The sequence below is a fragment of the Acinonyx jubatus genome, chromosome E1 (genome assembly GCF_027475565.1).
Source record: "Acinonyx jubatus isolate Ajub_Pintada_27869175 chromosome E1, VMU_Ajub_asm_v1.0, whole genome shotgun sequence".
Taxonomy (NCBI): Eukaryota; Metazoa; Chordata; class Mammalia; order Carnivora; family Felidae; genus Acinonyx; species Acinonyx jubatus.
Genome location: NC_069397.1, coordinates 54,900,132 through 54,922,346, shown reverse-complemented (window position 1 = coordinate 54,922,346; position 22,215 = coordinate 54,900,132). Strand labels below are relative to the sequence as shown.

Here is a 22,215-nt window from a genome sequence, read left to right as displayed (position 1 = left end):
CTGCCCCATCTGCAGGGAAAGGATGGAGGAAGGAGTGACATTAGGTTTTGCAGGAGCTGAGTCTTGTGAATACAGAACATCCAGCGCTCTGCAGGGACCTTGAACGCAGGGCCCCTGCAGCTGTGGTTAGTGGAAGTTCTGGGCAGAGGAGTTAGGATGTTTTGGAACTCTGGAGAAGGGGCCCTGCCAGCCTTCCAAGCCTTATCTCATTGCCCCAAAGCCTCTGTGAAAAATGCTCCCTGTGGGTCTGAATCCCTGCAGACAGGCGCCCATCTTTCCCTAACTGATAATAGTTAAGATGCTGGGCCTCAAGCCCTCAGGCAGGATTCGGATCTTTCAGCCTTCCCCCTTGTACCTTTTCCCGATCTAGGTAAGCTCCCAGCAGAAGACCCTTCTCTACCCGCAGCCTGGTTCCTCCCTAACCCCCTCCCCGCCCCCAACAAATAAAACCAGAGCACTCTCCAAAACTGCTGCTGTAGGGTGCGGCTTGGAATTTGGCCTGCCCCACACAAGCCAGGATTATGATTATGGCTGACACCCGGGTCATGAGCGATCACTCTGTCCCCAGCTTCCAGTCCGGGGCTTGCACACACGGCCCGCTCCATAAAGTTTTGCGTACTGTAGGAACGAAGGAAGAAGCCACTACGCAAGCCCCTAGTTCATTAAATGGCCACACATTGGGGCCTGCGGTGTGACACGCTTCGTGCTGCGGTCTGCGGGGAACGCGATATCGGTGCCTGGACACAAAATGCGGTCTAGGGAAACAAATTTGTGGTCTTCCTCAGCGGCCTTTGTCCAAAGGGTCAGCATGCATACGAAAACGGCAAACGAGCTGTCACCGTCCTGCCGGCCGCGCAATACAACGCCACTTGTGAACCTTTTAGGACAAGGCAGGCAACCCGCCCTTGCCACACCCAAGATGGCCACCTGCACCCGCCCGTTACTTAGTTCCGCGCAAGCTCAGTTCCGACTGCCACTCCCAACATGGCACCACCAGCGCGCCCCGGGGAGGGACCAAAGGCGGAAGTGGGTGTGGCACAGACGGGAGCCGAGAAGGCTCGCAGAGGCCAGGCACAAGGGAGTGGGAGCTGCTGGGCCGAGGCGATGATCCCCCCGCAGGAGGCGTCCGCCCGGCGGCGGGAGATCGAGGACAAGCTGAAGCAGGTGAGGCTGGGGCTGGGAAGCAGGTGAGGGAAGGGGCCGAGATCCGGGCCAGAGCTTCTACTCAGGGAGGAGACAGGGCTAGGAGGGAGCACACCCTGCGAGAAGGGGTTGGGGGCGAGGCCGTGAGGTTGGACGCGATGGTCTGCTTTAGCCTCCGGCTTCTTGAGATGTCCTCCCCCCGCTTCCCCCAGGAGGAAGAGACGCTGTCCTTCATCAGAGACAGCCTGGAGAAGAGCGACCAGCTCACCAAGAACATGGTGAGTAACCCCTCGGGTGGGAGGGCCAGGCAGGTCTCCAGACCCTGGGGGAGAGCCCTTTTCCTGGCGGTAACGGTACAGAAGGCCAGGGGTTATGATGGTGGTAATGTGAGGGTTTCTCTAGCAACAGTGTGGGTGTCTTATCTAGCTCTCTTCCCCTTTTCCGCCTCTTCACTGGGGATGCCGTAGCCCCTGCTGGCGCAGACTTTTCGGCTTTCTGTCCAAGCTGTCCATTCTTCCTTTCCCCCTTCCTCAGTCATTTAGCGAGACTGATTTACGTGGGCTAGGTAGTACTGGTCCTGTGTCATCCTCAATTCAAGTGATGATCAGAGGACCAGGTTAGCCTGAGATTCGGAGGCAGAGTAAACTCAGCCTTCACCTCAGAGGGCTTTAGGGGTAGATGGAGCTTTGAAATCAGACAGATCGTCTTATGTGTGTGTGGCTCCTGACAGGTAACTCTGACCTTTAGTTAACTCGTCTACTAAGAGACGATGCCAGCCTCCCAAAGTGGCTGTGAAGGTCATAGGAGCCAATGGGAATGCATCTTGCATAGTACCTGGTCTACAATAGGTGTTCAACAAATACGAGTTTCCTTCCTTATTTCTAGAAGAGACTGGGAAAGCTCAAATTGAGTAGATACAAACTCGGGTATGTGTTAAGTAACACAATCATAAAGCTCTAGTCCTTATTTAATGAGATTCGCCCTTAGAGAGAGAGGGTTTTGAAGGTACGAGCAATGCATTGGAGGCTACTCTGTATGAAACCACTTCCCGTTCAATCTAGGAAAGCTTCAGAGAGAAGGTGAAATTGAGATTTGGCTTCAGAGGGTGGAAGGGAAGCCATCCTGGGGTGATTACCTTAGAAGGAGTTCATTTGATGCTTGGCCTGCCCTCAAATCAAACTTCATCCAGTTTATCTGGACTGCCTCCTCTGTGCTCTGCACATGGGGGGTGCTGGGGGTACAGTGGTGAACAAGTAAGCCCTCTCCCTTCCCTCATGGGCTTTATTATCTAGAAAGCCAGAGAAAAGGCAGCAAATGCCAAAGACCCCGTGGGTGGGTAGAAGCAGTCCGGGGACAACCCTGAGTCCTGAGACTGGGCTGCCCTCCGCAGGTGTCTATCCTGTCCTCCTTTGAGAGCCGCCTTATGAAGCTGGAGAATTCCATCATCCCTGTGCACAAGCAGACAGAGAACCTGCAGCGGCTGCAGGAGAATGTTGAGAAGACTCTATCCTGCCTGGACCACGTCATCAGCTACTACCATGTGGCCAGTGACACTGAGAAAATCATCAGGGAGGGGTGAGCTAGGGCCAGAGGGTCACATGGCTAACACCTCTTGGGCCAGTGACCCTAGGCTTTCGAAAGGAGGGCTTGAATATTTGAGCCTAGAATTCTCTGTGCTAATTCTCTTCTCTTCCAAATACCATTCACATGGTCGTTCCTTTTCATCTTCCACTGCCCAAGCTAATGTACCTCTTCTCCTTCACAGCCCCACAGGCAGGCTGGAAGAGTATCTGGGGAGCATGGCCAAGATTCAGAAGGCGGTGGAGTATTTCCAGGACAATAGCCCAGACAGCCCAGAGCTCAACAAAGTGGTGAGGGGCCCGCGGGCTAATGTGGGAGGTTTGGGGACACCAGCCCCTGTCCTGGTCTCATGAGGGACACTGGACCAGCTTAAAAGAGAACGTATGGAAGAAACACTAGTAGGTAATACGATATGCATACTGTAGGCATTAAGATTTCTGCCTCAGGAATTATAGATAACACATTTTTAGTATGTTTTTATAATTTGACTGAACTATAAATTACATATCAAATATAAATATGTTTTATTCTTATACTTATTTTTTTATTAGAGAGAGAGAGTGCGCAAACACAAGTTGGGGAGAGGGGAAGAAGGAGAGGGGGAGAGAGAATCTTAAGCAGGCTCCGTGCTCAGCAAGGAGCCCAATGCAGGGCTCGCTGCCACGACCTTGGGATCATGACCTCAGCCAAAATCAAGAGTCGGGTGTTCAACCAACGGAGCCACCCAGGCGCCCCATAAATTTAGCATTTGATCTTTATACGTGCATTTGTGTTTTTTCTGCTATGGTAAAAAAAAAAAAACATAATATAAAATTTGCCATTAAATTTTTTTTTAATGTTTCTTATTTTTGAGAGAGAGACAGAGCATGAGCAGGGGAAGGGCAGAGAGAGAGGGAGACACAGAATCCGAAGCAAGCTCCAGGCTCTGAGCTTTCGGTACAGAGCCCAATGCAGGGCTCGAACCCACAAACCGCGAGATTATGACCTGAGCCAAAGTCGGATGCCCACCCGACTGAGCCACCCAGGTGCCCCTCCTCTCTCATTTTTGAAACATCTTTATTGAGATACAGTTCACATACCATAACGTTTGCTCACTTAAAGTATGCAGTTTACTGGTTCTACTATAATCACAGAGTTGCACGACGTCCCTGGGACTGATTTGAGAACACTTTGATCACCCGAACAGGAACCCCGAACCCACTGGCGGCCATGCCCCTCCACCCCTCTTCCCGTTCACCCAGCTTCTGCGAGTCACTGGTCTGTGCTCTCTTTCCCCAGATTTGTCTCTTCCAGGCTTCTGATGTGAATCGGGTCGTATAATATGTGACCTTTCGTGTCTGCCTTTCACTTAGCATAATGTTTTCAAGGTTCATGCACATAGTGTTGTATGTCAGTGTTCAGTCCTGGGTATGGCTGAATAATACCGAATTGTGTGGATGGCCCACATTCTTCTGGTTCTCCATTCTCCACTTGATGGACTCTCCATTTTTTGGCTATTATGAGTAGCATTGCTGTGAACCCTCATGTACACTCTTTGTGTGGACACATGTTTTCTCTTCTCTTGGATGTTCTGGATATCTGTTCCTTATCAGATATACAATTTGCAGGCGTTTTCTCTCATCCTGTGGGTTGTTTTTCCACTTTTTTTTTTAAATTTTTTTTTAACATTTATTTATTTTTGAGACAGAGAGACAGAGCATGAGCAGGGGAGGGTCAGAGAGAGAGGGAGACACAGAATCCGAAACAGGCTCCAGGCTCTGAGCTGTCAGCCCAGAGCCCGATGTGGGGCTCGAACTCACGGACCGCGAGATCATGACCTGAGCCGAAGTCGGACGCCCAACCAACTGAGCCACCCAGGCACCCCTGTTTTTCCACTTTTTTGGTGGTGTCCTTTGCAGCCCAGAAGTTTTTCGTTTGACATGGTTCAATTGATCTATTTTTTTCTTTTGCAAACCATTTTCTCCTTCCTTTTTTTTTTTTTAATTTACTTATTCTGAGAGAACGCAAGCGGGGGAGGTCCAAAGAGAGAGGGAGGAGAGAGAGCCCCAAACAGGCTCTGCACTGACAGTGCGTAGCCCGATGCAGGGCTCGAACTCATGAACCCGTGAGATCATGACCTGAGCTGAGATTCAGAGTTGGATGCTTAACCGGCTGAGCCACCCAGGCGCCCCTACAAACCATTTTCTGACAGGAGGACACATTAATGGCTCAGTGAGAAAACAGTCAGCCAATATTTGTGAAGCACCTGTATCTTATAAAACTTTGAGTTTCACCCGTGAAATTACACTTTGAGAGAACACGAGGCAAAGACATAAGCAAGGGGGGCTTCATGGTCTTTCTTCTCGGGGTTAAAGGAAGTGAAGGCAGAGGAGGGGCCAGCTGAATGCCGAAGCAGCCTCAAACCCTCTCCCTTCCTTCCTTCCCTTGTCCCCCTAGAAACTGCTGTTTGAGCGGGGGAAGGAGTCTCTGGAGTCCGAGTTCCGCAGCCTGATGACCAGGCACAGTAAGGTTGTCTCCCCTGTGCTCATCCTGGATCTGATCAGCGGTGAGGACGAGCTGGAGGTCCAGGAGGAGGTGCCCCTGGAGCACCTGCCCGAGGGAGTGCTCCAGGATGTGATCCGCATCTCCCGCTGGCTGGTGGAATACGGCCGCAACCAAGGTGAGAGGGCCCAGGTGACAAGGCCAGACGGAGTGGGTTTTTTTTTTTTTTCCCCGTTTATTTCTTTAATCCATCTGGATTTTGTTGTTTTTTTAATAAAAAGGAGGTTCGTAGGAAATCACACATGAGCAATAATCTACAGTTTACGTGTCAAATTGTGAATGTAGCCAAATTCAGGCTTTTCTTTATATACCTTAATCTCCTATTTCTTTACTTTTTTGATTAGTTATGAAGATTCCGATGTTTATTTATTTTTTTAAAGTTTACTTATTTATTCAAAGAGAGAGAGAGCGAGCAAGTGGTGTAGGGGCAGAGAGAGAGGGAGAGAATCCCAAGCAGGGTCTGCCCTGCCAGCACAGAGCCTGACACGGGACTTGAGCTCATGAACCGCGAGATCATGACCTGAGCCGAAACCAAGGGTTGGACACTCAACCGATTGCACCACCCAGGCGCCCCGATGTTTATTTATTTTTGAGAGAGAGGGAGACAGGAGCTGAGGCAGACTCCACCACGCAGTTGGTGCAGAGCCCAGTGCGAGGCTCGAACCTGTGAACTGCAAGACTTGACCTGACCAAGACATGACCTGAGCCGAAGTCGGACGTTTAACTGACTGAGCCACCCAGGCGCCCCCAGTCACAGACTTCAAGTAGTGCAGAAAGCCTTTGTCCTTTTTAACAGTTGCATATGTTCTGCGGTATGGTGGTAACGTCATTTCTTTAGCCGGTCCTAGAATTTAAAAAAAAAAAAAAATCTTGAGTCAAGCAAAAATTTTAGAAAACAAAAACTCCAACGAATATTCAATTTTAAGGTTTTTTAGCCCCCCCAAGCCCTCCTTCTATTTGTTAGCATGTACACACACGCTGTCAGTGTGCATTACTGTTACCCTCTCCTTCCTTCACGGACTGCGTGGTGACAGGTCTCAGGGCTACAGGTGGTTACCTTGTGAACCCATCATGGCTCATAAGCTGCACTTTGGGGGGCCTCGGGGTCGGCGGGGCATTTTTAGGGGCTCTCCGGGGAGAAGAGGGAGGCCAGTGCATAGCCTCCAGACCCCTCAGCACCCTTCAGCCAGAGCCTCTGTGCTTTGGCCCATTTTTTACATCGGGGCTCCTCGTGACCCATTTGTTGGGACCTGCTGAAATGTACCATGGCGTGTTTCCTTGCTCACTCGAGTTTTTGGATGTGCCCGTTTTCTGGTATTGATAAATAGTGCTGCAGTAAGCATACTTGTGTGGGTTGCTTTTCTTACGTAGGGAGTTGTTGGGCGTTTTCTCAAAGACGCAATTATTGGATAGAAGTGCCCAAACAGATCTGTAACCTTCTGCCATTGTGAGCTCCTCTCCAGGTCAGTAGGGCCAGTTGACAGTCCCACGACGGTCCCATGGCTCTTTCGTCTTCATTAACTTCATTTATCGCATCTAGGGCTGTCACAGTCCTTTTTTTTTTTTTTTTAATTTGCACCTCATTAACAGCTAAAGATAGAGCGTGTTTTTCCTTCACCAAGACATTCCGTTGTCTCTTTGCCTCCTGTCAATTGCTCACGTCCTTTGTCCCCTTACCAAGGTGAATCTGGATGTTAGTTTTCTATTTTTTTATCTAAAAAAAACGTAGCTTTGAAACGTAATCATCGGTTTTTCTGGGGGATATTTTCCTTTTCTAAAGACAGCCTGATGGGGTGCCTGGGTGGCTCAGTCGGCTGGGCGTCCGACTTCGGCTCAGGTGTTGATCTCGTGGTTCGTGAGTTTGAGCCCCACGTCCGGCTCTGTGCTGACAGCTCGGAGCCTGGAGCCTGCTTCGGATTCTGTGTCTCCCTCTCTCTCTGCCCCTCCCCCACTCATGCTCTGTCTCTCTCTCCTTCAAAAATAAATAAACGTTAAAAAAAAAAAATTAAAAACAGCCTGATTTGGGATCAGGCTATGTGGGTGGCTGGGAGCCACAGCAGGTGCTACAAAGGGGTTAGCGGGCAGAAACAGTGGGCTCTGTTGTTGCCCTGCATGCTGCATATGGAGGTGGGAGAGAGGGTCCCATGGCAGGGCAGAGGCAGGGACCTGCCACAGCGCTGTCACCCCGTCTCTCCCCAGATTTCATGAATGTCTACTACCAAATTCGCTCCAGCCAGCTAGACCGCTCCCTCAAGGGCCTGAAGGAACACTTCCGGAAGAGCAGTTGTTCCTCTGGGGTGCCCTACTCCCCTGCTATCCCCAACAAGAGGAAAGACACGCCCACCAAGAAGCCCACCAAGAGGCCAGGTGAGCCCCCGCCCCAGCCAGAAGGCTGCGTGGGGCCTGCCTTGCTTTCGGCCGCCCTGGGGTTAGCAGTGTTGGTCCTCCAGAGCCTCTCTTCACGGTGACCCCTGACCGTAGGTACCCAGGGCAGAGAGCAGGTGTCTACCCACCTAGCGAGCCCCGTCCACCGAGGCTCCGTGCTCCAGGTGAAACGTCCCCACGTGCCAGCCGCAGCTTGGCAAGCCTGGCTGTGTCAGGCTGCCGAGAGCTGCAGCCCTCGGCTGAAAGAGAGGCTAGGATATCTCAGGGCGAGGGGCTGCCGTGACCAGCACCAGGGAGAGAAAGCTCGTGAAACCAGGGGCCTCTTCCACCTTAGCCCACACTGCCGAGCTGCGGCGGCAGGCACGTGCCCTGTGTGGCCTGGGGGACCTGGGGGACCCCCCCGTCTCGTGACAGCAGGCTGTGTGTAGGGCATTCCTTCCCGACCTGCCCATGCCCCTCAGGGCCCAAGTGAGCAGAGGGCTGGGGAAGCTGGGCCTGGTGGCCCCGGCAGGAAGTGCGCCGCCTTCTCCCCGCCAGGGTGACTGTCCCAGCGGTCACCTAGAAACCCGGCTCCAAACAGTGACTGTGCTAAGCCAGCCCGCTGGGCTGCAGCTGCCTGCACACATTCAATCTATCCCCGTGCCTTTGTGGGTTGGGCAGGGGCCTCGAGGCTCTGAGGCTGCCTGCCTCGGCCAGTCTGTGCTGTCTTCCCCTGTCTCTTCTCTGACAGGCCCACGTCGGGGGGGGCCCCGGGACCCGGTCTGCAGTGGCCCGAGAGTGCTGGCTGGCCATGCCGGGGCTCACAGTGGGCCTAATCTGTCCTTGGCTTATGGGCCCCAGAAGCAAACTCTGGCTGTGAGGATCCCTGCAGTTGCTGTGGGGTTTCCAGACTTGTCAGCCGCCAGTACGTTAGGACCCATGTTGGAAACTAGGGAATCGGGCCTCTGGGACGTCAATTCCTGACTCAGAGGAGAGGAGCAGGGAGGCCTCAGTTGGTCGGTAATTTAATACCAGCCTCAGCGTCTCTGCGGTAATTGGGTGCCTGATGGGTTTGGCGGCTGCCCGATCAGCATCCCCCGTCCACACCCATGGCAGCGTGCTATCTAGGCTCCTCGAGGCCTGTCTGCAAGCCCATCTGTTCCTGGTCTCTTGTGGGGCAGGAATCTGATTCGCTCATTAGCAGGACCGCTTGCCGAATGGGGAGAGCACAGGGAGACAGATGCTGAACTGAGGCCCTGAACCTGGTCATTAGTAGCTAATTGTGATGTGGTACAAACAGAAAGAAATGAGCCACTCCAGAACTGGCTCCTTTTCCCCCAGCTTTTTTGGGGAGGGGGCTGCCAGGACCCAAGCCGCCTGACTCTGTTCAGAGACATGGGAGGGGGTGGGGGGACACAGGAGTCTCCAGGGAAGATGGACCAGAGTTAGCTACGAGGACCTCGTCCCCCCTCCCCATGCATTTCATTATCGAGGGAGCTGTCCTCGTCCATTTTAAAAGCTATTTCATTTGCCCGCATTTTCTGCCCTGAGATGTCTCATTCCCGCAGAGGTGGCTGACCCTGGAGGCTGTAGGCACTGCAGTTTTGTTTTCGTTGTTGTTTTCACTTGTGATACTAACTGTTGTTTTTTCCCCCCATGCCGAGAGCGTGCACCCTTTCTACTGCCCTCCCTCTGGCTCTGTGCCGTGGCTTCTGTTAACGCCTCCCCCCCCCATCCTAGCTTCTGAGTTTTTTTCCCATTGCTTTGGGGGTTCAGGTGGCTTTGGTGCACGGGGCCAGGCTGCCTCAGGGTCTCCAAGCCTTCCGTCTTGGGCATTGCTGTCCCAGGAAGCTCAGTGCTGTCTCACCAACTCCCGGGTTCTGTTTTCTGTTGACCTCTGTTTAGCCACATCCCAGCACTGAGCATGCCTGGGGCCGGGGACTCTGCCTGGGGTTTCAGGCCGGGCCTTGGGCCTGCTGGCCTCCAGGGGTCCCCAGGCTTTGCCAACCCGGCTGTGCCCTCTGGGTGTAGAGCCTTGTCACCAACTCCTCCGTCCTGAGCCCTGGTTTATTCTGACTTAAATGCCACTCAGTAGTGTTTTTTATTTTTGGCTTCCCCTGATGGATCTTTGCCCATCTCCTCTCCTTCACCCGCTGCACTTTCTAAAAAGCATTCGATCCAGAACGATGAGGGTCAGTAGCAGAATCAGGAGCCCCGTGTGGAGAGCGACCCGTGTCTGTTCCTTCCTGCCCATCTGCAGCGTCTCCGGTGGTCCTGGGAAGGGGCCTGCTGGAGAGATGGCGTGTGGGCATGCTCACTGTCGGGGATCCGGGTGTGGGGCTCAGGGCGGGGGGCAGGTGGAGGGCCGCTGCTGTTTTCTCTCACTCATTTCCTAGGTCCTCTTATCTCCTCTCTGTGTGGCTCTGGTGACAGGGACGATCCGTAAGGCTCAGAACCTTCTGAAACAGTATTCCCAGCATGGTCTAGATGGGAAAAAGGGGGGCTCTAACCTCATTCCTCTGGAAGGTAATCACTCTGTGTTCCTCTCCTGTTCCCTCCTCCTCCTCCATGTGTCCACTCTCGTGGCAGGGCAGAGCCTCCAAGCCCCCAGGAGGGCCGCGGGAGAGTCCTGGAGAGGGAAGCAGGGGGCGGGAACAGCAAGTCCCTGGTGCCACCCGTCCCAGCTGGCACAGGGGCAGCTTTCACGGCCTCAGCCTGGTCCTGTCTGGCTGCCGGCAGCTCTGCCCTCCCTGAGGCTTCCTACTCCCTCCCCTCCCTGTCTCTGTCCTTGTCTCCTATTTGAACTCAGAGCAAGTTCTTTGTCATGGGCAGCCCTTTCACGCTCAGACCAGCAGTGGCAGGACCAAGCTGGCCTAGGCCTCCGGGCCACCCCCTCCTTCCCCAGCTTTAGAAAGTGGAGTGAGAGCCACAAGGGGGATGGGCTCTCCATCCTTGTCCTGTAGGTCATGTCCCTCCTTGTCTCCTGTCAGAGGAAGGACAGCCCTGCCCTGGTGGACCTGACCCTCCTTTGAAAGAATAACCCTGGGAAACAAAAGAAGGCTGTCCCATTCATGCAGCAGTGACATTTCTCTGGCTGAGTCTCTCTCCCTGATAGGGTGAGGTCGATAACCCCCCTGGGGCCAAGCATCAGACCCTCTGCAGCTGTCAGAAGCTCTTCAGAGCTTGGTGGTCCCATAGGCTTTCTCTGGCCTCAGGGCTTGGAGAAGCAGCTCTCAAGGACTGTCTGGGGCACTGCAAGTCAGGCTTGAAACGGCTGTTCCCAACGTGGTCCCAGGCAGAGGAGGGGCTCAGAGCCCACTCCGGCGCCCCTTCCCCTGCACCCCATCTCACACCCCACCCGGGAGATGGAGGGCTTCTTCCCTGGCCCCGAGGGGCAGCCCACCCGGCCCCCGGATAAACGCTGCTCGCGTCTGTGCGGCCGACATCTCGCTAGGTCACGAGCACGATTTCCGAGTTAAGCACCTGTCGGAGGCCCTGAACGACAAGCACGGGCCGCTGGCTGGTGAGTACTGCAGCCCAGCCCGAGGGCAGCCGAGGAGGGCTCTGCTCTGAGGATGAGCCAGGCCTATCTGCCTCTCTGTCTCTCTCTCAAGTCTGTCTTTTGGGCACTAGGTCTCCTTGCCTCTCTCCAGATGGGAGTGCATGCCTGGCTCTCAGGGCCTGGGCCAAGGGGAGAAGTTGCTGCTCCTTGGAAGGTGGCTCCCCGCAGGGCAGGGAGCCCTGACATCTGACTCCAACAACAGCTCCAAAGCTCTGACTCGGAGCCCGTTCGTTTGCTGATAGGACCAGGTTGCCTGCAGGTGCCCCTGTCCCAGCCTCCAATAGCGGGGCCGGGTCTCCTCCTGGGGCAGCTGACCGGCAGGGATTCCTCCCTTTCTGGGACTCACATCACCTTTTCTCAAAGGTTGACCCCATGCCGGCTAGTCTCATAGCCCATGGCCCACCGCTGCCTGAGACATTCTAGAAGGTCTGGCTGGGCTGATAACTGCCTTCAGTGGCCCAGCATTTTCTCAGACGGGTGGGCACTGCTGCTCACCCACCCTGGCTGGGTGGCTTCTTTCTAGTACCATCCTCAGTCCTGGGGTCAGGTGCACCTTAGCCAGGAAGCTGATTTAGGGCTCTTGCCTCTGCATCCGTTTATCCGTCTCCCTACCACCTCGAGTACCTGATGCTCTGGGATATAAATACTGTCCAGCAGAGCTGAAAGTGAAGCCAGGACAAAGGCTGGATTCAGCCCCGTTTTTCCCCTTGAACCGGTCAGGCCCGCTAGAGCCCTCTCAGCTTTCTGCCAGAACGGTCTACCTCCTTCCCATGTGCTGCTGGCCTGGGCTACAGGCCAGGAGCTGGGGAGACCCATTCCACCCCCCGCCACGCCCTGCAGGGAGAATGGCTGCCTCCAGACCAGCCGCTCAGGGGCACTGCTGTCCCCCCAGGGAGAGACGACACGCTGGACGTGGAGACTGACGCCTACATTCACTGCGTCAGCGCCTTCGTCAAGCTGGCCCAGAGCGAGTACCAGCTGCTGATGGACATCATCCCCGAGCACCATCAGAAAAAGACCTTTGACTCCCTGATCCAGGTCCTGCCCCGCCCCACCCTGCTCCCGGGGGCCTGACCAGATGCCCCAGCAAAAGCTGTCACTGCAGAAGCTTGAGTTTGGGCCAGATCTGTCATCTGTAGCCTTCATCATAGCCACCACCGCGTCTGGGGCGCCTCCCCATTGCCGGCTGCCTCTGCGGGGCATGCCGTCTTCCCCCACCCCCCTCCGGGAGCCCTTGCCACCCCTGGGAGCCAGCTCTCACCTCCCTGCGCCTCTGTCAGCTGTGCCCTCGCCCCACTCTCTCAGGATGCGCTGGATGGGCTGATGCTGGAAGGAGAGAACATCGTGTCTGCTGCCCGGAAAGCCATCATCCGGCACGACTTCTCTGCCGTGCTCACCGTCTTCCCCATCCTGCGGCACCTCAAGCAGACCAAGCCCGAGTTTGACCAAGTGCTCCAGGTATGCGGGTAGGAAACCCCCTGGAGACATGGGGAGGAGGGATCCTGCCGCCTGGCACAGTCTCCCGAGGGAGCCGCCTTCTCCGCCCTAACACCTCTGCTCGCAGGGTGAGTGGAAGCAGCTTCAGAGGGGCCCTGGGCACATGGAGACACTCACGGGGTGACCGGACAAGAGGGGAGGCCCTGGGGTGAGGGGCAGGGAAACAGCTGGCAAGGAGCTGGGTTCCACTGCTCTGTGTTTGCGTCTTTAGGGAACGGCCGCCAGCACCAAGAATAAGCTGGCCGGCCTCATCACCTCCATGGAGACCGTCGGAGCCAAGGCACTGGAAGACTTTGCTGACAACATCAAGGTGCTCTCTGCTGTCCGCTGCTGCTGCCGCTGCCCTAGGGGCTGTGGGCAGGACCACCAGGGGCCTGCTTCCTGTCAGCACCCACTGGCCTCCCTTTCTCTCCCAGGGGGCTCCTGAGCCCCCAAGGGGTGAAGCTCCTGCCCCACTTGTCCTGTCCCGTCTTGCTCGCCTTTGTGTCTGACGGGTGTCCTGACACCTGTCTGCCAGGAGGTGGCACCAAGAGCGGGCCGCCTGGGGCCTGGGGGCGGGGTGGGGAGGGAGGCGAGGCCTCGGGAGCAGGTTCTGGAAGTTGGGCTGTTTTTTCCACAGAATGACCCGGACAAGGAATACAACATGCCCAAGGATGGCACCGTGCATGAGCTCACGAGCAACGTAGGTGCTGCCCCAGGTCGCCTGGAGAGGGAAGGGGGCCTAGGGTGGCCCAGAGCTGCATGCTGGTGGCAGGATGCATGGCAAAGTACTTGGCGTCCCCAGTATTGCGACCACCCTATTCCCTGGGCAGACCCCTGGCCCTGCATTTGCCCTGGAATGGTCAGAGGGGATGCGTTTGGGAGGTAATCTGACCTTTAGGTCCTGCCCTTGACCTTCTTTCCTCCCCACACAGGCCATCCTCTTCCTACAGCAGCTCCTGGACTTCCAGGAGACGGCTGGTGCCATGCTGGCCTCCCAAGGTACTCGGTACCTCCCAGTGGGGCCCCCTACCCCATACCCCACTCCTCCCTCTGTCTGGAAACACAGGGGTTACCGGCCACCTCCGAAAGAGATTTCCTCCAGCCCTGTGGAGTGGGGTTTGACTGTGCCTTTCCTGTCCCAGCCTCCCCCCCTTCTTGCTCCTTCTGCCCTCCTGGCTTTGGAGAGTGGCACTCCCTGGGTCGGAGATGCCCTGCCTGGCTCGCCCCTCCTTCCGCGTTTCTCCACCTGCTTTTGTGTTCGCCTGTCCTCCCAGTTAGTCCCACACAGCTGACCGTTCCGTGGGCTGGCGTCTCAGGGCCGGCCTGGTGTCTACCCGCTGATCACTGCCCTGGCACTGGAGCTGGGGAGGTTGGCATTTCTGAGCACCAAGAACCAACCCGATGTGTTGGGGCCCCCGGGCCCTCCCCCTGTGTCCGTTTTCGGGGCGAGGAGCCAGGAGCGGCCTCTGGCCTGCGGTTCTCTGGACCCCCACTTCGCTGCATGCTCCCTTGCCTTCAGGGGTCCAGTGTCTGTGTTCTGGCTGTCACGGGGAGGGGTCTGCTTGACTTGGGGACACGGTTTCTAACCTGTGTTTGCACTTTGCGTCTTCCTTCCTTCTTTGTCTCTCCCCCTCCCCCTCTGAGTGCACTGCCTTTCACTCCGTAGTTCTCGGGGACACATACAATATTCCTTTAGACCCCCGAGGTAAGCAGCACCATCCTGCCCCTGTGTAGCCCCATGGGGGACAGAGGCCCCTGGACAGACTCAGGACCTACTGGGGAGTGGGGGTCGGAGGGGACATGGGTGTCTTCGGGGCACTCCTAATGGTCTCAGCTCCCCACAGGGCCACTTTCTGTCCCTGAGCTTATTCAAGCGACACCCTGAGTGCCCCCTCCAGGCTAGCCCAGCACCTGTGCGCCCCCTCCCTCCCTGTCCACCCCCCCTCCCCCTTGGCCTTCTGCTTGTTCAGAGGGGCCGGGTGGAGGGGGTTGTGGGAAGTGGGGGAGAAGGGGCAGAGGCCGTGGGGAGCCCACAAATGGGATAGGTGGGCTTTGTAGACAGCACCCAGCATGAGTCGGGGCTGGGGGGGCACGGGGTGTCCCACTCCTGTCCTGCCAGCCTTCCTGCTGATCACAGTCCAGCTCGTTCACCATGCCACCCTGTCACCGCAGAGGGGCTGGCCCTGGGCTCCAGGAAGAGTCTGAGGGAGGGCTCCCTGCAGCAGGCGGGAGCCCAGCGGCTGCGCAGACACCAGCTCTGCCCCGAGCGCCTCCACGCCCAGTCTACCCGAGGAAGGCTCGGGGCCCCTCCCAGGGTTTCCACAGTGGCTCCTGGGGCCGAGGGAAGGCCGGAGAGGGTCCTAGCTGCTGCCACCAGTGCAGTAACTGCCCTTCTCCTCTCCCAGAGACCAGTTCCTCAGCCACCAGCTACAGCTCTGAGTTCAGCAAGCGCCTGCTGAGCACGTACATCTGTGAGTGCGGTCTGGCCGGCCAGGAGCCCCCCGCCCCCATATCCGCCGCCTCTTCCTTCTTTCGTGCTCTCCTGCTACTGCCGGTCCACTCCTGGGCACCCTTGGCTTTTGGGATCGTAACCCAACCTCCGACTTAGGGGCAGAGGGGCCGGGCGGGCAGGGGGCCCCCGATGCTTGTGGAGTCAAGTTGGGAGGGACAAGGACGAGGGGTAGGAGCCGGTTCGCGGCCCAGGGGTTGGGTCGTTTTGGTCAGACTGCCATGGTGGATGTAGCCACGTCCTTCCCTGTGCAGGTAAAGTCCTGGGCAACCTGCAGTTGAACTTGCTGAGCAAGTCCAAGGTGTATGAGGACCCGGCTCTGAGCGCCATCTTCCTGCACAACAACTACAACTACATCCTCAAGGCCCTGGAGAAGTGAGTGGCGGCAGGTGCCGGTGTATATCTCTCCCCGGTCCCCTGCCCACCCTCGCGGGGCAGCCTGTGCCCTCTGCCTGGACAGGCGGGGAGGCAGGGCCTTACCCCTTGTGGCCCCAGGACCTGGAGTGGTGTGAGACACGCCCCACCGGTGCTGCCGCGGAGGCCGGCCACCTTTGGGCCCTGAGAGCCGATCCCGTCCCCTCTGCTCTCTCCCTGCTCCTGCCCCAGATCCGAGCTGATCCAGCTGGTGGCCGTGACCCAGAAGACTGCCGAGCGCTCCTACCGGGAGCACATCGAGCAGCAGATCCAGACCTACCAGCGCAGGTGGGCTCCCCCCACCCCCCGCGCCCTCCTCTTACCCCCTCTTCCTATCCGAGCTTCAGGCAGAGTGGGGTCAGTCACGGGGATGCGCTCCCCTGTGGACCCAGTCCCAGTCCGCCACTTGCTATTTAACCACACTGGCAGGGTGAAGAGGGAAGCCGCCTCCCCTACCGCAGCCCTTGTCCTCGGGGCTGCTGTGGCCAGCCTCCCCGGAGGGTGGGCTGCCAGGGCTGCAGGCTAAGAAGGATCGAAAGGGGATGTGAGGCCAGGCAAAGAGCGAGTTTGCGAGAGCTCTTGAACTGGCGGAGCCTCGCTCTGCGGCACCCCTTCTGCTCCTCCTCCCTGCTCCTCTTGGTTGGCGGGTCTCTTTTTGCGCGTTTCTTTCCGTGAGCGGTCTCCCTCCTTCCTTTGTCCTCTGCTTCCTCCTTTCTTTCTCATCTGCTTCTCCACCCTTAGGCTCCGTGAAATCGATGTGAGTGTAGCTGGTTGTATCTGTTCAACGTATTGAATTCCGTTTCTTGTTCTTAAAAGCAAGCAGCTTGAACGTTTTCTTTTTCCAAGGAAAAATCTCAGTTGTGTTCTGCTTGGTTGTGACCCCAATTGATTGCTGACCTCCCCCTCACTCAGTAGATCAAGAGATTTAAAAAGCAAAACAAACCAGGGGCGCCTGGGTGGCTCAGTCAGTTAAGCATCCGACTTCGGCTCAGGTCATGATTTTACGGCTCGTGGGTTCAAGCCCTGCCTCGGACTCTGTGCTGACAGCTTACACTCTGTCTCTCTCTCAAATATGAATGAACATTAAACACACACACACACACACACACACACACCCCAAACCAGCCCCTGGGAAGCAGCAGCAGCCTGAAGCTATCCCTTCTCTGCCTTCCGCTTCTCTCCCCTCCTGGCAGCTGGTTAAAGGTGACTGACTACATCGCTGAGAAGAATCTACCTGTATTCCAACCAGGAGTCAAGGTGGGCGGAAGGCCCGGGCTGGGAAGGGTTGTCCAGCAGATGTGATACTGGTTGTCACGTCTCTGGGTGAAAAATGGACAAGCATTCCGCCGGGACGAGCAAAGGGCAGCGGGAGAAAGGGCCAGGCTCAGGTGTCTGGGGAAGGAGCCAGTGGCAGGGCGGCTCTGCTCTGAGGGACGCTTTCTCTGCCCTCTCTCGCCACCCCCAGCTGAGGGACAAGGAGCGGCAGATGATCAAGGAGCGGTTCAAGGTAAGCTGGGGTCCTCCCCCCTCCACTGCTTCCCGCTGCTGTGGCAGGGACACAGACCCAGAGTCTTTGTGTTTGGGTCGCTTCTATTTCCACCTTTTTGCTGGCCAGGGCTTCAACGATGGCCTTGAAGAATTGTGCAAAATCCAGAAGGCCTGGGCTATTCCTGACACGGAGCAGAGAGACAAGATTCGCCAAGCTCAGAAAAACATCGTCAGAGAGACCTATGGGGCCTTTCTGCACAGGTGAGCCCTCCGGTCCCCACCTTCCCAGCCCTACGCCCCTCGCTCCCCCTCGCTGGGTCTCTGCTCTCCTTCCAAAAAACCACGGAGGGGCTGGGGGGTGTGGGTGGCAGAGCCGGCGCCCTGGGCTTTGCTGGGGGGCAGACGGGGATGTCACTCAGGGGCGCCCTGTCAGGACTGCCTTAGGTTGAGACCGACCTGGGGGGTTGCTAGCCTGCCTCCTGACCTCAGTGCCTGGTCAGGTATGGCAGCGTGCCCTTCACCAAGAACCCTGAGAAGTACATCAAGTACCGTGTGGAACAGGTGGGCGACATGATCGAGCGCCTCTTTGACACCTCTGCCTGAGCCTGCTACTGCTCCTGCCTGGCTCTGCCAGGTCAGCCATGTTATTGGACAGATAAACCAGTGTTAACTTGCCTCTGGGCCTGGTGAGTTTGACATCCTTGGGGCCAGGGGCCTTTTTCCACCCCTTCCCCAGCCCGGCGCCCTGTCCCCGAGCCCTGGGGTCCTGGTTTGCATTTCTTCCTGGAGCCCCCCAGACCACCACTCTCCCAGAACCCTGGGGTTCCCTCACACCTTAGGTTTTGTGACCCTGAGCCTCCCTGGGCCACATGCTAGCTTCCAGACAGGAAAGGACAAAGAAGAAAGACCAAGGCCTATAGCCACAGCTGCCTCATGTGTACAAGAGCAGGAGAGTGAATAGCCCACCGCTGGCCCAGTTCAGAGCTGGGGGTGGAGAACGCCCCCTTGAGCCCAGAAATGTCGGTAGGGCCCAGTGAGGGGCAGGCCACAGCGCAGCCAGAGGGTGTGGCGAAAAAACAAGCAGGACCGACCCACTCGTGGATTCGGTGCAGAAAACGTATTCCCCCTCACCCACAGCCTGGAAGTCGGGGTGTTCTGCCTCCTAGGCATCCCCTGGGTGACTGGAGTGGGAGTGCCCTCTCTCCGTGGTCTCTAGGGTCCAGCACCCTGCAGAAGGAGTTCTGAGAAGCCTGGCTACCCTATGTGGCCTGACTCAGGCCCCTGTCTCCTGGTGCCCAGGGCCTCCTGGCCCAAGGCCCAACAGCAGTAGTCACAGAAATGGGGGCCAGATGCCTGGTGCACAGTGGTGAGAAGTTCAGGAGCATGGTAGGGGTTGTGTGCAGGTGTCGGCCCCACCTGCATAGCACAGGAATGAGTAGCCAGTTCAGGGAAGACAGATGCTTGAGGTGCACGTGCACACATCACTTGGGTGATAAGGGGTTTATTTCACGCTCTGCTTTCACGGCTATCAGAAGGGAGAACTCAGGGTGGCCTGGGATCCTCTGGGCTTCGGAGAAGAGTTGGCCTCCTCCTTTCTCCAGAGACGCTGTCATGGCCCTTCCCCTGGGTGCGTAGCCCCGGGCCCTGAGCTGTCACAGCCTGGGCTGCCCACCATGGGGCACGGCCTTGCCGGGAGCTGGGTCAGACTTGCACGTCGCCCACATCCAGAGCCCGATGAAGAAAAACTGGCTGCACACTACACCCACCACATACACCAGGAAGAAGACGTGGTCAGCAGCCTCGGCCTGGCTCCTTCTCGACCCCTTCACTCTGGGGGCTCCTGGTGGGGGGAGATGCAGGAAAAGGCGGTGTTTTTCGGGGCTTGCCCAACATGCCGGCTCAGAGCAGAAGAGTGAACCCTGGGGGCCGTCCGCCTGTATCTGTGCCTTCCTTAGATTTACAGCTAATGAATATTGGGGTCTGGCCCATTCCAGGCCATCTTGAGCTGCAGAAACACCCTCATAGACAAGCTCCTAGAGGCATAGGGCTATCTCCGGGAGTTTGAAGTCACCTGGGCCCTTACGGAAGCTACCTGGCTCCCTGCTCCAGACCCGCGTCTTCTAAGGACGGACACGGTGGAGCCCAGGGACCGTGGAGCTAGCAGAGTGAATGCGCAGAGCCGCCAGCCTAGTGACCCCCGCCTCAGCCCTGGGTGTGGGGCCTCCCGGCCCTGCCCTGTCACACCCACTCCTACCCTTATTCCTCCCTCTACCCCGTTCCAGGAAGGGGCTCCTGCCCACCTTCAGGATTTGGCTCTGAGTCCCCGTGACCGTGCTGCTCCGCTCTAGGGGTCGGGCTGGGGCCACTCTTGGCCCTGAGGTCGCCCCGGGCCAGCAGCGCGGCCAGCAGCACGGTCTCCATGGTGCTGGCAAAGAGCAGCAGCAGCAGCACAGTGAAGTAGTAAACTGGGGGCAGGAGGGCGGGGTGGGCAGGTCAAGGCCAGGCCTGCACCTCTGCACCCAGGGAGCTGAGCAGAGGCCCGCCTCAGCCCAGGGCCGGGGGAGGGGCGCGGGACTTACTGAGCAGTGGGTTGCAGGAGGAGGAGCTGGGCAGGGCCTGCACCAGGGAGGAGTGGAAGACCAGGTAGCCCAGCAGCAGGGTCACCTTGTAGGCAATGCGCTCGGTGGCCTGGAGGGGCAGTAGCCCCCCGCACATGTCAGCCAACAGCAGGGCCTCCCCGGGTACCAGCAGAGCTATGATGGCCTTCAGCGCTGTGTTCTGCAGGCGCAGCTGGTAGGAAGGAAGTTGGGGCTTTGGGGGGAGGAGGGGGTGTACAGGGGGGCTTGGGCACTTGCACGGTGACACCACGGCCTCTGACTGCTCGCGTGATGCCCCCGTCAGCCCTCTGTCAGCCGCGCCGCGACTCACCGTCACCTGGAAGCAGGGCACCAGCTGCTGGGGTGGGACTTGGGTTTTCAGATCCCGAACTACGTATTCCCTCTTGACGCTCACAATCTCGTTCACCGCATGTGCCCGGAACTCCAGCTCCAGGGCTGGAAGGGGTGAGGGTGAGAGTGGCCAAGTAGGAAGGAGGTACCCCTGTCCCTGAATCTCTCTCAGGAGTAAAGGTGCAGGGACTAGCTGGAGTCGGGGGGAGGGGGGGGGTGGTGAGGCAAGGGGTGGGGTTTCTGGGCCAAGCTGGATGTCATCCTTGAGTCCGTGGGGTATTTTACTGGGTGGCTACACCTTTGGAATGCTTCCAGGAATAAGGCTGCAGCAACCTAGGTCTCCAGGCTCCATCAGAGTGGCCCAGACACTGCGGTTTGGCCCTGGCCGTTGAGGGCAGCTGCACTGGGGTAGCTGAGGGGAGACTAAAGGGGGCTGCAGCCAGAGCAGGGGAGAGCTGGGAGGTGGGCTGCCACTTGGGAGGTACAGGCGAGAAGCATGCTCTGTTCTAGGATCTTTTCAGCTCCCCTAGACTAGTGTGAGCACAGGCCGGCTGCCCCCCATGTCTGTGTCGGGTGGATGTGGGCAGAAGGCCAGAGGCTCCCCCCTCCCCTCCCCCCTCCCCCCAGCTCCTGTCCCGTCAGCACCAGTGTTGCCGAGAGCGTAGAAGCTGAGGTTGCAGTCACTCTGGTCCCTGGGGAAGTGGAGGAGCTCAAAATCACAGTTGGTCTCGGTGGTGAGGGTCAAGTACAGGTCAACGTGGCCGTCGGGGTCCACTCGGGCCCTTGGGCTCTGATCCTGCCAGTCCACCCAGAGCCTGTTGGGCACGGGGAAGACACACAGCCAGAGGCTCAGCCCCTTCTCAGAAGGGGGACGTGGGGGAGACCCCAGCGTAGCCCAGCTGCCCTCTGCTGCCATCTGGGTTCCAGAAGGGTGAGGGGGAATTGGGGCAGTGAGGTGCACCTGTGGCCTGGCAGAGCCACCAGGAGGGGGATAGTCCCTAAGGAGGGCTTCCTGGCACAAGAACTCCCACCTCACTTACGCCTCCTGGATGGTGAGTCCTGGAGTCCAGAGTGAGTCCCAGGGCAGTGTGACTGCACGCCGTGGGCGCACACTCGCGTTCCAGGCCAGGCGAGTGTCCAGCCAGGACTGGGGACACAAAGAAGCCACTAAGGCTCCCGCTCCCATAGATACACAGGCCCCCGGGCAGTTTGATGAAGGCTGGTACTCCTGAGCTGGACGAAGAGACGGTCCTCCCATCCCACCTTCCCAGCCCCTGGGCGCTCACCAGCCGAAGCAGCAGCATGGAGGACACTGTGTACCGCAGGATGTCCTGAGGAAGTGGCAGGGCAGTGTGTCACCTGGGGCTGGGCGCTATGGGACAAAAGAAGGCAAGAGACCCCACCCATCGCCCCCCTGGGCACCCAGCACCTGCTCCCTCCGTGGCCTGAGGACACTTACCACGTTAAACACGTTGGACACAAACACCCGCACGTCCACGAGCAGGGGCGCGCTCCCGTTGTTCGGAATCTGGATGGTTTCCTGACCCTCCTGGGGCCAGTTGAGGTCGAAGTAGGATGGCCAGGCTGAAGAACGGAGGTGGAGGTCATTTGGGTGGGTGCCCTGGGGTTCAAATCCCAAAGCTTAAACGACTTTACTCTCTCCACCTACCAACTGCCGGTGTTCTAAAGTCCCGCCCCTGGACCGAGGGCCCGGCGGTGGCGCTGAGCCTGAGGAAGGCCACATGGAGCAGGAGCTGCAGGGCCATCTTCAGTGGCTGCATGGAAGGCTGGATGGAGCCACAGGATCTAAACTGCTGCCTCTATTTCAGTTGCTTTGCTGGGGGACTGGGCAGTCAGTCAGGCAGCTGCTCTGTGCAAGGACTCTGGGGCCTTGGAGTCAGCACCCTCCCACCCCCAACCCGGGGTTCCGCAAACACCTGAAGACAAAGCACAGGATCCAGCCCCACCCATCCTGCACCTGCCTCGGCTTCCCTGCCCCGCTCCATTTCCATCACCTAGAATCAGCTGTCCCCTTCAGAGATAGCCAAGGGGAGTGGGCAAGCACAGATTCCCCCTCCCGCCTTCCCCCTTGACCTAGTCCTTCCAATCCGGGCAGACGCCACGGGTCTTCCCTGCCTTTTTGCAAGCGGGCGCCTGGCTGGTTAAGTATTCGAGCCTTTGCCAAA

At 57.7% G+C, this 22,215-nt stretch overlaps 2 protein-coding genes across 10 annotated transcripts; one reads left to right on the top strand and one right to left on the bottom strand.

Annotated features, from left to right (window-relative positions):
* The first annotated feature begins 1,006 nt into the window (after nt 1-1,006).
* On the top strand, nt 1,007-17,756 carry EXOC7 (exocyst complex component 7). Of its 9 annotated transcripts, XM_027052451.2 has the most exons (21): nt 1,007-1,164; nt 1,356-1,421; nt 2,534-2,718; nt 2,909-3,014; nt 5,161-5,383; nt 7,465-7,632; nt 10,063-10,155; nt 11,084-11,152; nt 12,084-12,229; nt 12,497-12,649; nt 12,900-12,998; nt 13,308-13,370; nt 13,603-13,669; nt 14,337-14,375; nt 15,076-15,141; nt 15,434-15,554; nt 15,786-15,881; nt 16,787-16,850; nt 17,059-17,100; nt 17,209-17,342; nt 17,582-17,756. In XM_027052451.2, the coding sequence occupies exons 1-21, from the start codon at nt 1,105-1,107 to the stop codon at nt 17,682-17,684; spliced, it is 2,163 nt and encodes a 720-aa protein (XP_026908252.1). In that variant the 5' UTR covers nt 1,007-1,104; the 3' UTR covers nt 17,685-17,756. The 9 variants fall into 9 exon arrangements, with proteins under 9 accessions (XP_026908252.1, XP_026908255.1, XP_026908254.1 ...); XM_027052454.2 differs by lacking the exon at nt 10,063-10,155 and having other exon boundaries at nt 1,008-1,164; XM_027052453.2 differs by lacking the exon at nt 11,084-11,152 and having other exon boundaries at nt 1,008-1,164.
* Nucleotides 17,757-18,534: 778 nt separating this feature from the next.
* On the bottom strand, nt 18,535-22,089 carry ZACN (zinc activated ion channel). The gene is made up of 9 exons (XM_053212391.1): nt 21,699-22,089; nt 21,489-21,613; nt 21,316-21,360; nt 21,070-21,176; nt 20,675-20,844; nt 20,010-20,134; nt 19,661-19,871; nt 19,382-19,546; nt 18,535-18,921 (listed from the first exon to the last, which is right to left on the bottom strand). The coding sequence occupies exons 1-9, from the start codon at nt 21,808-21,810 to the stop codon at nt 18,734-18,736; spliced, it is 1,248 nt and encodes a 415-aa protein (XP_053068366.1). The 5' UTR covers nt 21,811-22,089; the 3' UTR covers nt 18,535-18,733.
* Between the last annotated feature and the right edge of the window lie 126 nt (nt 22,090-22,215).

What these genes read in the sequence shown, in the direction of transcription:
- EXOC7 (XM_027052451.2), top strand. Translation starts at nt 1,105, where the DNA reads ATGATCCCCCCGCAGGAGGCGTCCGCCCGGCGGCGGGAGATCGAGGAC. An exon ending in ATCCTCAAGGCCCTGGAGAA is followed by an intron (nt 15,555 to 15,785) that starts GTGAGTGGCGGC and finishes CTCCTGCCCCAG; the next exon opens with ATCCGAGCTGATCCAGCTGG. An exon ending in TATTCCAACCAGGAGTCAAG is followed by an intron (nt 16,851 to 17,058) that starts GTGGGCGGAAGG and finishes CGCCACCCCCAG; the next exon opens with CTGAGGGACAAGGAGCGGCA.
- ZACN (XM_053212391.1), bottom strand. Translation starts at nt 21,810, where the DNA reads ATGCAGCCACTGAAGATGGCCCTGCAGCTCCTGCTCCATGTGGCCTTC. An exon ending in CTTTAGAACACCGGCAGTTG is followed by an intron (nt 21,614 to 21,698) that starts GTAGGTGGAGAG and finishes TCCGTTCTTCAG; the next exon opens with CCTGGCCATCCTACTTCGAC. An exon ending in CTCAGAGCCAAATCCTGAAG is followed by an intron (nt 18,922 to 19,381) that starts GTGGGCAGGAGC and finishes TCCCCCCACCAG; the next exon opens with GAGCCCCCAGAGTGAAGGGG.